A 15,584-nucleotide genomic window follows, 5' to 3' on the forward strand; every position below is an offset into this window, starting at 1 on the left:
GAGAGGAGGGAAAAGTGTTATATATGTGTGTGTCTATATATAGGGCAGTTTACTTCTTTCAAAGAACAGGAGGATCTTAGCTCCCCCCCTACTTTTTTTGTTGAGCAGGACACACACACACTAAGTACGCCTGGGTGCCTAATCAATAACCTTGTCCTTCTCCCTTGTCTGAGATGGTAAAACTGACCTTGATGATGAGCTGGGGGATGGTCAGCATGGTGGACTTCTGCTTGGCCAGAACATCCTTGGTCTCGTTGACACGCGCTGTGACAAAGAAGTGCAGGTATGCTTGTTCCAGCAGCTGGCCCATGTACTCGCCCGCTCTGATCGGCACCTCCTCTCTCTTGACTGGCAGGAGGAGAAACAAACATACAGAACATCAGGACCTGAGTTAGACCTGCTTGACTTTGCCCACGTGCTCCATCTCCTTCCCCATCGGGATTCAAGGGAGCAAAAGGACCTCAGCATCCATCAGAAGCCAGCCAAGGTGAAGGATGAAGACTCAATCAAGGACAAAGTCTCGTGCTTCTTGGATAAAACAAGAATGTGCTAGAAATTTAATATTCAGGAAAGCCTTACTAGAGAAAATGTGTCATTTTTTTCCAAACAGTGCTTTTGCTGTTGTAAAAATGCAAAGCCATGACAGGGATGTTGAAGATCAAGGACCAAGGGGTTTTAACTGTGGCTGTTTTGAGTTGACCACGGACAATCCCAAGATGACAGAAACCCAAGGCCACCAGTCCATGTACTGTCCCCTCGTGCAACAAGAAACATCTCTCCCAGGCCATAGGTCACCCTTGAGCAAAACTGTCAACTACCTAAACCTTTTCCTTATAGCACTTCACATTTTCTTTCCAGCTTTTTCTGTACCAATCTTACATGACTTTTCTATATAAGAGAAAGAAGCCTTTGAAACCAGTTTTTATCCTAGGCATTCAGGTCTCTCCCACCCCATTCCTATTTGCAATGTAAAGGACCTCTGTGCTGAATGCCTGGTTCCTCAAGTCACTGATGTTAGCTTTTAGGTGTTGAGGACAGGCCAGTGAGACTGGCATTTAGAGGCTGGGGAGTGGTCCAGGCTCCCCTCCATTCACCATCTGGGCTGAGGGCAGAAATGCTATCTTGTGGCTCTGAATATAGCAGTGAGGTCCTGTTCGGCTGCACTGCCCGCTTTCTCTATCACTCTCATTTCCCACTGCTCAGGATTCAAGAGAGCAAAGAGGCCGAGCCCGGACCATGGTGTAGCACCTGCTCACCTGCTCAGAGCCAGGTGCTAGCACTGCATTGACAGCTGGCCCAGTGGGGAAATGGGTGGCAATGCCTCCATCCCCATGCCCAGAACACAGGCTCCGCAAATGGTCACAGAATGGAACATCTCCACCACTGCTTCCTTGCCCAATGCCTGCCTTTTGCCAAAGATTCCTCATCCCTGTGGAAGTTATTGAAAGGGATGATTCCCAGGGTCCATTGTTTTACGTGCAGGTGCAGGGGATAGTCAGTCCCCAGTGAACAGCAGTCCTGAAATGAGGACGGGATACTGTGTAGGGCAAGCCAGGGCACAGGGAAGGCTCCCTGACTTGTCGGCCCACAGGCGAGGATGCATCAGACCACGCTCATCACCTTCACAGATAAATAGGCGCTGTGACCTCCTCTAGCCCTCTGACTGAGGAGTTCTTAATCCTGGTGGGGACATTAAAAACCCGCCCTGTTGAATTAAGACCAATTAAATCCCAGACCAATTAAATCAGAGTTTTGGAGGCTGGGGCCCAGGCATTATTTTACAGGTTTCGCGGCTGATTTTAATGTGCAGCTGGGGTTTGCGGGGGGGGGGGGGTACTGCTCCAACAACCAGGACGATCCCCACAGGATCAGCTCTGTACAAGCGTTGGTTCATGTGGAAGGTATGGCCCTTCCAGTCCAGGTGCTTGCTGCTTGGAGTGTGGCCTGCAGACCATCAGCTGTGAGCTCATAAGAGACGCAGGTTCTCTGAAACCCCCCACCCCTAACCCCACCCCAACTCACTGAATTACGATCTGCTTTTGAATAAGATGCCCACGTGATGCATATTCAACTTTGAGAAGCTCCCAGAGTTAGGAGGACCTTGGCTTGAACTTGGCCCTTGAATTCTGCTTTTTTAATGACCCTTTCATATTGCCTTCTTTGGGCCTGAGCCTGGACCCTACTTCCTCCATGACTCCCCTAGAAATTAATTGTCCAGACAGATAAGACTCCATCCCTTGACTGGATACAACCTCAGATGAGCACAAGGGGTCTGTTTTTCACGCCCCCAGCTCTGGATGGATGGAGTGGCAAATGGTATGCCTTGAAGAACATATGTTTTGTCTCTAGCTGCCTCCAGCAGTACTAAAAAATGAGATTTCCTCTGGTTAGTACTGGGGAGGGGGCTCTGTTTGACCACTGGATTCCTTGAGGTTGGTGAGATATTTCTGACTTCTTTCTACCAATCTTAACGAAGACTTTTGCTACCTTTATAATGTTGGCACCAGGACATTATTCTCTTGGGTAGAACATTCTCTAAATCATAGCCCTAAGGAAACTGGGCTGTGCTTCCAAGCCCAAGAGAACAGTGCTCCTGAAATAGTATGTTATGTAAGTGCTGTGTTTTGCCACTGCACAAGAAATTGTTCTAGATAAAGTTTATTAAATGTGGCAAGAGAAAGAAGAATAGGTTTTCATTCTATGAGTGGTGGAGCTGGGCTCCTGCCAATATCATTTACTGTGTCTGGGGAAAGCCGAGGGAGACACAGACAGGAGCTGCCTCATCTCTTTTTCCAAAAAGCAAAGAAAACTAAATATAGTCAAGTGGAAATGATAACACCTTTGAAGGTACTGGAAGGTTTAAGTTATTCAAATCTTCCAAGCTGATTCTAGCCCACACATTCTCTTTAATCATCAACCTGGGAAGTATGCCTCCCATTCTACTTGGAAAACTTTCTTTGCAACCGAGTCTCCTAGGAGTGTACTCTGACCTGCTTGATCAAGGTCTAGAATCAGGTGGCTTTTTGCAACACGTTGCAATTTATTTTATTATTATTATTATTTGCCATTTATTTTAGATTGCAGTTTGCAACATATTGCATACAGTTAATTCCACCTGGTCGCTGTCCCTAGATCAGTGACCGAGAGGGTTAATGTATCATGCCATTCCAGCCCTATCAACTCATAGAAGCTCATTTTCTTACTGGATTAGGAAGAAAAGGGGAAGGAGGTGGGATTCTTGTGAGGTGGGAAAGGATGGTGTATAGTTAAACCTAAGTTAGATCAGGCCTCATTTCTGCTCAAAATCCTCTAACGGCTCCTCCGGCTCAGCTCACTTAGAATCAAAGCCAAAGTCCTTACAAGGGCCCACAGTTCTTTATGTGGTCTACGCCATCACTCTCCCTTGCCACCTTTGCTCCCAACTCTGGTTTCCTTGCTACTCATTGAACATATCAAACATGCTCTGGCCTCAGGGCCTTTGCATTTACAGTTTCTTCTGGCTGCAAAGCTTGCTCCTTTCCTTCTGTCAGGTTCCTGTTAAATGTCATCCCATTAGAGAGGTTTTCCCTGATCATCCCACCCCACCAACATTCCCTTCTTCCCTTACCCTGCTTTATATTTTCTTGTTATGTGTATAACTATACTATATGGTACTTTGTTTATTGTCCAGCCCCCACCTCTTAAGACCACAAACCCCATGAGGGTTGGCACTTCTGTTGTGTTCATTGCTGTGTCTCCAGCACAAAACAACATCTAGACATTAAGCATGAAATAAAGGTTTGGGGAACGAATCTACAACCCTGTGGTGTGGATGGTATTGTTCCCATGCACGGAAGAGCTCAGATTACTTAAGTAACTTGCCTAGGGACACACAGCCAGTAGGTGACATAGTCACACCTAAAATCCCCATTTGTCTAATTCCAAGACTCAGTTTCTTTAAACTCCACTGTGTCTGCCTGTTGTCTTGAGTCCTTTCTACTGACTAGTCTTGTCTTTAAGAATTACCTTTCCTACCTTGAGGGATAGGAAAATTGCTAGATCTCTCAGTTTCCAAAAAATATGTACCATGGTGATTTCCTAATCGTTAGTCACATTACTCTAGCTCCGGAAATTTGTTCCCCTAAGGTTGGGTAGGTTTGTTGGAATTAGGATTTTTAGGAATGTTCCCCATTTTTCTGGGAATATCTTTCTATAGCCTCACAAGGGTACTCACTGGGGCTTGGGACAGCCACTGAATCCAGAAAGCTTGAAAACAACTGGGATGTGTGGGTTGGTTATCCCTGGGGGCATATTAGTCTTGCTTGCCTTCACGTTGTAAAACTTATTATTTGTACACCTTTAATTTTCTTTGCCACCTGTCAGGTCAACAGAAATCCAGTGCTCTGAAAGGTTCAGGTCCTTTCCAACCTGCTTTAACTCAACATGCTTGGCCTGGAGACCAGTTTCTCCCAGTTAACTCATTTTACCAGTTATGTGACTAACCTTTGTGCCCCCTAAATACTAGTACCCCAAGAAATTAGATTGGTCAAAACTGCAATTCCCAATGTAAGCTGAAGATTGTCGAGCCCAAGCCTGCTTAAAATATTCTGAATTTTTATAGCGAAGGAGATGCTTTGGAAGGGCATGTATTCGAGGGAGGCTGGGCAGGATCAAGGACGAGAAAGAGACCCCATGAGAGGTGGCAGAGAGAACAAAGCCCTTCAGAAGCTCCTGGACAGCACATCCTGAGTCTCCAGTCTCCTCTCCCAAGGGTGGGCTCTCCCCTGTCCCAATATATCAGCAGATGAGTTTTCAGAAATGGCCCATATGCAGAGCTTAGATCTCTTACTTTCTAAATGGTAAAGCAAAACACATGACTTGGGGAGAGAGATACGGGGGGGGGGGGTTGCTGCTTTCTGATACAGGTGCTTCACAAACTTTCCTGGGCACTAAAATCCCCTTGGGATCTTGTTACAATGTAGATCCTGGTTCAACAGATCTGGGGTGGGACCTGACAGTCTGCATTTCTAACCAGCTCCCAGGGGATGCTGATGTTTCAGGTCCTTGGCCCACACTTTGAGTAGCAAGAAGTTACATTTAATTTTCATGACTCATGGGACTTTAGGCTTTGAAAATTTCAGTGTTCACTTCTATGCATGAGAGGTGAAGCCGAAATCTGAGGCCCCTCTAGAAGAAGGAGGTTCTCCTATGGGGTTCCTGTTTCTGAGCTCTGCGGCAGAACTTTAACTTTGACAGGAAATTATTATTTTTTTTGAGATTCATTTATTTATTTGAGAGAAAGAAAGAGGGAAGGAGCGGGGGGAAGGGGCAGAGGGAAAGGGAGAGAGAGAATCCTCAAGCAGACTCCCACTGAGCACAGAGCCGGAAGCGGGACTCGATCCCACAACCCTGAGATCATGAACTGAGCTGAAATCAAGAGTTGGACACTTAACCAACTGAACCACCCAGGTGCCCCTGACAGGAGGTTATTAATGAGTGACAGCACCAAGCCAGACAGGGAGGCAGAGAACAAGTCCCGGGGAGAAGAGCCCCCCTTGTTAGCTTACAAGACATGGGCTCCAGCATCACTTCAAATGTCTCCTTCTTGAATTCTGTCTTGGAGACCCCCGTGTAGAAGACAATATTGCCCGAGAGATAGGCTGAGAGGGTGTAACGGTTGGAGCTGTTGTTCTGGAAGGTGATAGTTAGCTTGAAGTCTCTTCCCAGCACGGCATTTTCCACTTCAAAATTCATGACCACGTCAGACCTGGGTTTAAGAAGGCCATCCGTGTTGAGGGGCTTTTTAGCCCCATACATCAGTGCAGTTTCCAGGGCCAGCCTCTCTTCTTCTTGGCCTAGGAGAGATGCAGAGATCATGACGGGAAAAGAAATGCAATGCATCAAAGAGAAATTAATAAACACGCTGCGCTCTGGGCACCGTGTGCTATACTGTAAGCCACTCAACTGCTCTTCGAGACGGGCGTCATCATTATTCAGGTGTTACCAATTCTGCAAAATCAGGTTCCTGGAGAGCTATGACCTGCCCAGGCTGCCGAGTTAGTTGGCATCGCCGGGGCTTATCTGAAAGCGGGGTGCTAAGGGGTTGCTCTCAGGGCTGTTTCTCCAGGGCTGCTACTTCAGGGCTCTGCAGGCAGAGTTGGCCCAGTCCAACTCCTCTCAAATAGTGGTGCCAATTTGCTTCCCTCCCCTAATCCTAGCTAGAATTCGGGGGTCTCTAAGCAAAGATTTTGGCGATAGTTGCATCTTGCCATTCCACCCTGTGCTATACCAGTTTTCTCCTATTCACGGGTATTTCTGATAAGACCTGTCTTCCTTGTCTCTCTTTCCACGTGGGCCTGTCCCACTTTTTCCTGCTGAGCTGACCCCTGGGCAGCTGGCGTCCTGCCCTCTACTCCTTCCTCTCTTGCCATCCTCCCCCCTAATACCTCCCCCCCCCCCCGCAGAGTGTAGAGATCACTTTTTCCGCAAATAGCGCACCGCCCCTATACTCAGACCTGGCAAGTCGTTAACAAGCCTTCCCTGCCAAAGGGCTCTAAGGCCAAGTTCCCTTGGGGAGCACTGGGTTGTCTGGGGCCTCCAGATGTTCATTGTCTTGATTCCAGCCTATCAGAGGTTCTGAGCTTGAGCCCTACAGTGAGGAGACTTAGTTAATGTAAGACTTCCCAAACTCATCTGACGCCAACCACATTTTTTTTGAGGGACATCTATTGGCATCTGGGGGTGCACTGAAGTTCTAATGCAGTTGGAGATGTGTGTGCTCTTTTTAGGAAAATGTCTTCTGTGGGATTTCCAGGATGGTGGTGGAGGAGATGAAGGTAGGGACAGGAGGAGAAGGGGTGAGCTCTGGAAGAATCAAACAAGAGCTTTGTGCAGTTGTGGAAGTAAGAAATACAGGTACAAGTCAGACCTCAGAGCTTGCTCCTCCTGGCTCCGAGCTGCGCTGACGTTCCTTACAGAGCCCCGGACAAAATGCTTGGCTTGAGGGGACAGGGCTTGAGGAGGTGTGGAGAGATAGTCTCTATTCTCTTTACCCCCTGAATACCTTTGGGTACATCTTAGTGCATCGTTGAAGACAGAGGCAAATTCTTTGACTTGTAAAAACCAGTCATGGGAATGGCTAGCAAAAAAGAATCACCTGGAAATAAAAGTGTGAGCTTTTAAATTCATTAATTTTAAGATACTGTCTTCTACTTTACTTAGCAATGGAATGCAATGCAGATGAAGAAGTCAATTAACAACAACAGTTATCGCCGAGAGCTAATTCTGTGACAGGTATTGTGGTGAAGTGCATACTGGGCATTGTCTCATTTACTCCTCAGAGAACCCTACAAGGCAGGCACTATTATTACCATCCATGTCCTTGTTTGTAAAAAAAAAGCGGGGGGCACCTACATCACGGGGTTGTTAGGAGGTTTGGAGGCATGCACAAGAACTGGCAGCTACTAGGACTTTGCAAAGACCAAAAATGCCAGTAGGTGTTGCAAACAAACGTGCATGTGCGTGTGTGTTAACAATTTCTCTGACTGCCAAGATAGCAAGAACGTGCCAGGAACAATTGGTCTAGGACAAGCATTGGCCAGAGCACGTGTTTACAGATCAATAGGAGGGAGACATTATCTCCCTACAAAGGGAAGGAGGGGCTATGACAAGGAAAGTTCAGTAAAATATTTCTGCAGAAAGCACCTGGCCAACAGCTCCTCGGGAGAGCATTATTGATGATCACTTTGGATGGGCACCAGATATGCATTTAGACAAAATGGGGGAGGGGAACACCAGCAGCAGGGACCTACCTGTCAGAGAGGTGCCATCTGGGGAAAGAGAGGCTGAGCTGGCCCAGATGAGGGGAAGGGACAATGGAAGGCTTGTGGCGAGCCACGGGAGACTTTATATGGCATCATAGATGGAGGAGCCTCTGGGTCCCCTCTGGGGATCAGCCTGTCCCGGGAGCCAGAGTCGCCAGGCAGTTGTTCCAGAAAAGGAGGCAGGGACGTCAGGGTTTCCCCAGAGCTAGCAGAATTGCCGTCTCTCTGCAGTTGTGCTTTATGCTCTGACATCTTACATAATTCAGGGCCATGAATTTAGTGCTGTGGGAGAATGATCTAAAGCCAGATTATATTTTCTGAGATTCTTCTGTGGCCTCCAGGAGCAAGGTCAAAATCATCTTTCCGTTAACTCAGATGTAATGAAAGTGCCCTTTTATGTTTGTTAAGCTTCTTCTCATTGTTCAGGTGTTAGCTCACATGTCCCCTTCTCAGAGAGCACCCCCTTCCATCACCCTGTGTAATGTGTCGCCAAGCCCAGTCCTCTCATCTCCCACTAACACCTGGTTTTCTGTCCTTTGCCCAGGACTTAACACTACATAACATTATTTTCCCCACTAGAATGCATCTCCATGTTCCCAAGACCTACGACCCGGCCTGGCAAAGAGGCTTTGAAGGATCAAGGTTTGGAAAAGCACTTTGCTTTCATCCAGAGACAAAACTTTCATCTTTTAACAGATACTAAATAGTCCAGTTTGGGATATGTGATGTGCATTTAAATGCACCTGTGAAATGGCCACCGGCATTACCATTCATCTGACGATTTGGTGCTACTTGAGCTGCTATGACGTCCAGGCACCGTGCTAGGCTCAGATGAGAAGCACAGCCCTTCCCTCATGGGTCTCAGGGACAAGTGCAGAGGGATCGCTATACGTGTGCGCTCCACAGACGCCGGGTCAGACGTTCCCATGTGGGGCAGGGCAAGGAGGAGAGACTCAACACCACCTGGGGGCAGGGAAGACTACTTGGAGAGGTTTTACTCTCTGCAGTGAGAGCAAAGCATGAAGAACGTGGCAGCCTGGCTCTCTGGAGGGCTGTCAGCAGCTCTCCCGGCTGCTGCTTGGGATGCCTGTGGGTGTGGTGAGGAGGTGCAGTGAGGGGGCCCAGAAGGCAAATAGCAGAGGCTTGGTGAGCTCTGACTGAAATGCCCTTCGAAGCAACAGAGGAGAGCAAGAGCTTTTAAGCAGTGTCATGACAGGCTCAAATTTATATTTTAAACATGTCACTTTGGCAGCAATGCACGGGTTAGACAAAGGGAAAGAGAGGGTGTGGCAGGAAGGTGGAATTGGGAAATAACAGCAGGTAGCCAGGAGAAAAATACTCATACCCTGACTAATAGTAGTAGTATTGTAGTAAGAATTGAATTACTAGCAGGAGCAGAAACTAACTTTATTGGACATTTATTCTGTATCAGGCACTACGCTAAGGGCTTTCCACACCTGATACCCCTGAATTCTCAGAGTGGCCATAGTATAGAGATAGAGGAGAGGAGATGAATTGGAACTATTTCTAAGGGGACATTTAGAGGGTTTGCTGCATGATTGGTTCTCGAGTTGCTAAATCTGGGGGGACTGTGGTTCTCTTTACTGGGGTCTGAAGTGGCGGAAACAGATCCAGGGAAGAGGAGTGAGAGAAGGCGGCATTCCGGAGGGGTCAGTTTCAGGTTTCTTGGGAGACTTAGGGGAATGTGGAGCTGAACAGATAAGTTGGGCCACAGACACCAACTGGGGGGGTGATCAGTAGATATGTGACTATAATGCCAGCCACAGAGAAAGAACATAAAGTGGGTAGGAATGAAGCCTGAGGACTGAGCCTAGAATAAGTACCATTCAGAGGTGAGGGAAAAAAAGAGGAACTTAGAGTTGCAGAAGGAGATAGCAAAAAGAGTCAAGTAGGTTGGGATACAACCAGGAGAAGTGGTGTCATAGGAACAAAGAGGAGAGAGAATGTCAAGATTCGGGGCTGAGCAGTAGCAACAGAAGGCACGGGAAGCTCAGGCAAGCTGAGATCTGGGAACATTTATTCTACGTGGCAATCCATTGGTCCTGGCAGCCTTGAGATGAGGTGCTTCAAGGGGCGCCTGGGTGGCTCAGTCATTAAGCGTCTGCCTTCGGCTCAGGTCATGATCCCAGAGCCCTGGGATGGAGTCCCCCATCAGGCTCCCCGCTCAGCGGGGAGTCTGCCTCTCCCTCTGCTCTTCACCCTGCTTCTGCTCTCTCTCAAATAATAAAATTAAATAAAATCTTCCAAAAAAAAAACAAAACGAAGAGGAGCTTCAAGGATTTGTGGCTGGTAGCAGAACTCAGGGGATGGTAGGTGAGAAAGGAAACGAAAAGGCGTGCAATGGCATGCCAAGGACAGGCAGTTCTTTCCAGATGTCTGCCATGGAGGCCAGTGGGAAGAAAGAACGGGCATGTTTGGTGGGGAATATATTGCTGAAAAAAAGTTGCGTGGTTTTTTTTTAAACACAGGTGACACTGGATCCTGCTTAAATGCGAATGGGAAGGACCTAATCGGGAAGGAGATATGGAAATACAAGTGGCAGAGGGAATGATTGATGGAACAAAGAGGAAATGGGATCCAGACATCATCATAAAAGAAGACAGATGTCCGCAGAAGTTTTAAGAATTCTGGTTTTCAAAATTTTATAGTTTCCTAATCTTACATATTTGAAAAAAAAGGTATAAAATTAATATTAAGCTTTAGTTCATCCTCCACGTGAAAAATGATCTTTCCACAATTTAGTTAATTAAAATAGTTAATTCCTGAATCTGGTAATAATTTCTTCTCTATGTTTTTATTCATCTCTACATTTTAGTGCCCACATTCAGCATTTATGGATAGAGCAATTATATGAGAGATTCAATAATGAGAAGCAGAGTGACAAATGTATGACCACAATACGAGCAGCCTCTCCTAGGGGCCTGTGGCGACATCTGTAATCACTCAGTCGGTCCTGCCAGATTCAGGCACGGTGTCTGCATCCTTCTGTAAATAACACCCCACTCGGCCATCCCTAAAGTCAGAATTTAAAATGCAGCTGCCATTCTTGGTTAAGAGGCTAATTAACCTCCTGGGATCAAACTCTAGCCCAGAAGCCAGATGGGGTGTCTCATAACTATGCTGACTTAGGGGTTCTTCTGCTTGGACCAGACCCCCATATGGTCCACCTCCCCGAGCCTTGCTTTCTTGCCAAACTTTGGAAGCCTGAACCTCCAGCTATCTTCCTTATCCAGAGTGAGCACATTTTATTTCTTTTAATCTGGTGTCCACCCCTGGTCAAGCCCCAACTCCTCTTCCATTGGACTGGCTTTTGGTCCTTCCTCTTTTGACATCTGACCCTGATTTGGCCTTCACTGCCACCTCCACGGATGACAGCTAATGACAATGGCGTTCTGCTGTGTGGTTTAGAAGAGACAGCTGGTTATCTGGATGGCTCCCTGTAGGGTTACTGCTTCTTCTCTACACTGTCTGTTCAAGACTTTTTCCACACCAGGAGTTTATCCACAATCCCTGGTGGGCTGCCTTTTCCTGGAGAAGTCTCTCCTCATGCTTCACCTGGCCAATACCTGTTTCTCTTTCTGTCTCAGTGAGCCCACCACTAATGTCCTTCAGGATCCCAAGTCTGATTTGGAACTCCCTTCTCTGTGCCCTGTTCTGGGCACCTGCTGCACAACGTGGTGAGGGCTTGCTTCCTGCTCATCTCTCCAGCTAGACGGGAAGGCAGGACTGTGCATCTCATCCCTACACAACAGTGCTGGGAATATGGTGGGTGGTTAAGATCAAGTTGTTGAATGGATGAACGAATAGGTGAGTGAATGTTGCAGCTAGTTTCTTTCTCTTTTTTCTTTTTAAAGATTTTATTTATTCATTTGTCAGAGAGAGAGAGAGAGAGAGCACAAACAGGGGGAGTGCCAGGCAGAGGGAGAAGCAGGCTCCCCACTGAGCAGGGAGTCCGATCCCAGGACTCTGGGATCATGACCTGAGCTGAAGGCAGACGCTTAACTGACTGAGCCACCCCGGCGTCCCTCTTTCTCTTTTCCTAGGGACTTTTATTTTTCCTTTCCAAACCTTTTTGTCCATAACTCTATAACAAGAGGGCATTACTTGTTTGTTTTGTTTTATTGTACTTATGGTTTTTTTAAACTCTCATTTCAGGAAAAAGCCAAAAAGAAAAAAAAAACCCACATTTGTGTCTATGTTGTGCAATGGATGATAACCAATAGAAGAAAAGAATGAACCATTTCAGAAATATAGCAAAAATTCACTAGTTCAGGTGACAAAAATCCTGAATTTCTAATACAATGCGTGAGAAATCTCAATTCAGCAAACTTTCTCTTTATAGTGCAAATTGCTTTTTTAAATAAGAGCAGAGAGACTATCTAAAATATTTAAAATGAATTCTGCATTCCTTAGCACTTCAGGAGTACTGATGAATATTTAGGTATATGCTAATTACTTGTCATTTCTCTCCATTCACTAAAATAAATGCCTACTCCTAAGAACCTCTACTGGTGAATCATTTGTAAAATATACTCCACATTCCCCATCAAGAAACCCAAGCTCCTCTACCTCCTGTCTACTACTGACCTTAGGCAGCTTTGTCTCTAGCCATTGGCACTCTGAGCTTGATGTTTTTAGGACCCTAAACACACCGACTAACTCACATCTCCAGGATGCCTTTGGTCATGTTCCCACTGCCTGGAAGCCCCTGTCTAGATTTCTTTAACTGTGGTCTGTGACTTCTCTTACCCTGCTCTGCTTTTTCTGAATCTCCTGGCTGGACTGTGTGTCTTTCTTCTTTGTTCCCCACACCCTCTGCATGATGATCCTATCACTTTTCCAGGAACAGAAACTGAATCCTGCTCACCGTGGGGATCCCCAGCACCAAACACCATTCTAGACATAGAGTAGGCACCCAGTACTGACCAAAATGGGCTTGAACTCAACAGCTCCATTTGAAACTGTCTACACAATAAACATTATTAACATTAATATTATTTTATAATCGAAATGGGCCTTTGACCTAATTGTCCTGAATTAGTGAGATCACACTGTCTTGTTAATATTGTATTATCTATTTCAAGGGACTTCCGTGATAATTCAATGGAACGATGTATGTGCAAATAGTTTGTAAAGTACTAAACAACTGTGAATGGCTGTTTAAATTTCTATTATTAAACTAAAATTACATTAGTTATACAGTGTTTTCTATTATTGAAAGTTAAGATTCTTCCGTGTTTTTGTGAGCAAGAACTATATTGTGTTAAAAGAGACATGACTTTAAACCAAATTGTCTTCACAAGCAATGTGAAGGGGAATTCTGCTCAAAGCAAATAAAGAAAACTACAAGGAGAAATTGTGGGTGTTAGGTGTCTCCCTCATGAGGGTTTATGGTGTATTCTCCAGAACACATTTCATAGTGACAGCAGGTAAGTATTAAACAAACTTGGGCAAAGAAATCTTCATTCAGTGGCAGTAAGTTACCTTCTTGGAATTTGTAGGTATCAGTAATATCCTTTATGCCATCTCCTCCAACTTCTTTGGTTACAATCAATTTCCCAATGTGGTTGGTATCAACGGTTTCAACCACATGAGTGCCATCTTTCTTGGCTGTAATGTAAACGACATCACTGTTGACCTAAAAACAGGAGAAGGGAGCATTAGCTACCATCTGAAGTCCTTGTCATCAGAATCTCTCTCAGTGGTGTAGCCATCCTGGATCCCTAGAGCGGACATGTTCCTTTCTTCAACAACATTGGATTCATTGGGCTGAACTTGTTTTAAAATGAATCTGAAGGATAATCTAGCTTATTTTAGTTATCAGATGTTATAAATGAAGAGTATTTGGACTATTGATTGTTTAAACATCAACCACTTCTTTCTCTCCTTTTTCTTGCTGGTGAATTCCACCTCCTCAGAAAGAGCCAAAACCATCACACCTGTTACTCACTTTCCCAGACTGCTTTTAATCCAGCAGTGGCTGTGTGACCTACTTCTGGGAAGAAGAAGAAGTCTGCTGGGTGGCTTCTGGGTAGGATTCTTCTCTGTTATAAAAGGAGAGAGTTTGCCCTTCCCTTTCTCCTTTTCAATGTTTTCACATTAAGTGAGGTGATGTTTGGAGCTTTTGTAGCCTCCCCGGGACAGTGAAGAGAAACACTGCCAACAATCCAAAGATGGCCAAGTAGAGAGACAAGAAGCACGTGCGGACTTAACAATGCTGTTAAATGGCTGAGTCAACCCTGGGACCGCCTACTTTAGGATTATCTACATGAGAAAAATTATAGGTAAACTCTTTATGTTTAAGTCATTTTAATTCTGTTACTTGCAGCCAAAAGCATTTTAACTGAAAAATGATATTAGGCTATCAGGAAAAATTCAGGCAATTTTGTGGTGGTTCAGCAATGGAACCATGCTATTTGTGGTATTTGGAGACAGCATCTTGGGGCCATGCCAGCTGACCCCAAGCTCTTCTGACATTCTGCCTTATCAGTCTACTTTCTAGAGACAATGTCTAAATCTGTGCCTGAGGGCTGACTCCCCTAGAGTCTCTTGTTATATTCTTTATAACCACTTTCTTAGGATCCCATTTATTAGCATGGGAGCAGGTAGAAACATGAACTACAGTGTATTATCAGGAGCTCCAGCTGAAAACAGTCTTTGATGTGTTCATGAAATGTTTTCCAAGCTACACATCCCTACTCTTTCAAATAGGGTGACAATAGTGTCTTCCTCACAGTGGTTGGCAAAATTAACTGAAATAGATGTCTGTAAATTACTTATCATAGCCTGGCATAGATCAAATGCTCTATAAATAATAATAATATCATAAATTAATAGTATTGCCAAGATGCTGTAGTGCTATAGTCCTAGAGATGGACAAAATGCATTTAGTCACTGTTCTTGTAGGATTTACACTCTAGTAAGGGAGATTCTGTGCATTAGAATCACCTGGGGAACTTAAAAAAAAAAATAGATGCCCAATTGCGGAGGTCTTGGGCGGGACGCTAAGTCTATTATTTTTAAAAGAAGTTCTCAATTAATTCTATTGGACACCCAGACCTGAGACCCTGGCAATACAGTACAATAAGTACCCGGGGTGGGGGGATGCTTAAGATACCACCAGAGCACCTGGGGCAGTGGGGCAGGGCAGGGTGGGGAGGGGCGGGAAGGTGACTAGGAAGTAACAGCCAAGTTGAAAACTGAAAAATGCATAGGAGTTAGCGAACTAAAGGATCTCATGTTAAGTGCTCTTACCAACCAACCAACCAACCAACCAACAAAAGCTCACAAAAGAACACAAGGAAATTTCTGGAGGCCATGGCCATGTGTACTTCCTTCATTGTGGGGAAGATGTCACAGGTGTATGTGTATGTACAAACTCATCAAGATGTATCTATTAAATGTGTGCAATATTTTACGTTAATCATACCCCAATAAAGCTAAAAAGAATAAAGCAAAAAAAAAAAAAAAATGGAGAGAGGAAGGCTGTGACAGGCAGAGGGACTGCCACAACCACAGGTCGGAGAGGGTGGGTCAGAGACACACTGGATTAGCAAGAACCTCGGGTTCTGATCTTGAATGTGTACTTTTGGAAAGCTACCTTATCCTCTCTGAACTTCAGTTCCTGTTTCTAGAAAATGAAAATAGTTATACTTCTTCTGCCAATTTCATAGTAACGCTTTAATGAGACAGCACCAAGCAAAATAGGATCTATGTGAGCATGACTTGTAAACTTTAAAACTGAGTAAAAATGTAATGGTT

At 45.3% G+C, this 15,584-nt stretch overlaps 1 protein-coding gene across 3 annotated transcripts in view; it reads right to left on the reverse strand.

Annotated features, from left to right (window-relative positions):
- Positions 1-15,584, reverse strand: part of F13A1 (coagulation factor XIII A chain) — a 167,423-nt gene that overhangs the window by 22,115 nt on the left and 129,724 nt on the right. For all 3 annotated transcript variants that reach the window (XM_078055667.1, XM_036068835.2, XM_036068836.2), the window contains exons 11-13: positions 13,308-13,461; positions 5,547-5,834; positions 188-348 (exon numbers count right to left, since the gene is read on the reverse strand). In XM_078055667.1, coding sequence (XP_077911793.1) covers positions 188-348; positions 5,547-5,834; positions 13,308-13,461 — 603 coding nt within the window. The remainder of the gene's footprint in view (positions 1-187; positions 349-5,546; positions 5,835-13,307; positions 13,462-15,584) is intronic.

This window comes from Halichoerus grypus, chromosome 9 (genome assembly GCF_964656455.1).
Source record: "Halichoerus grypus chromosome 9, mHalGry1.hap1.1, whole genome shotgun sequence".
Lineage (NCBI taxonomy): Eukaryota > Metazoa > Chordata > Mammalia > Carnivora > Phocidae > Halichoerus > Halichoerus grypus.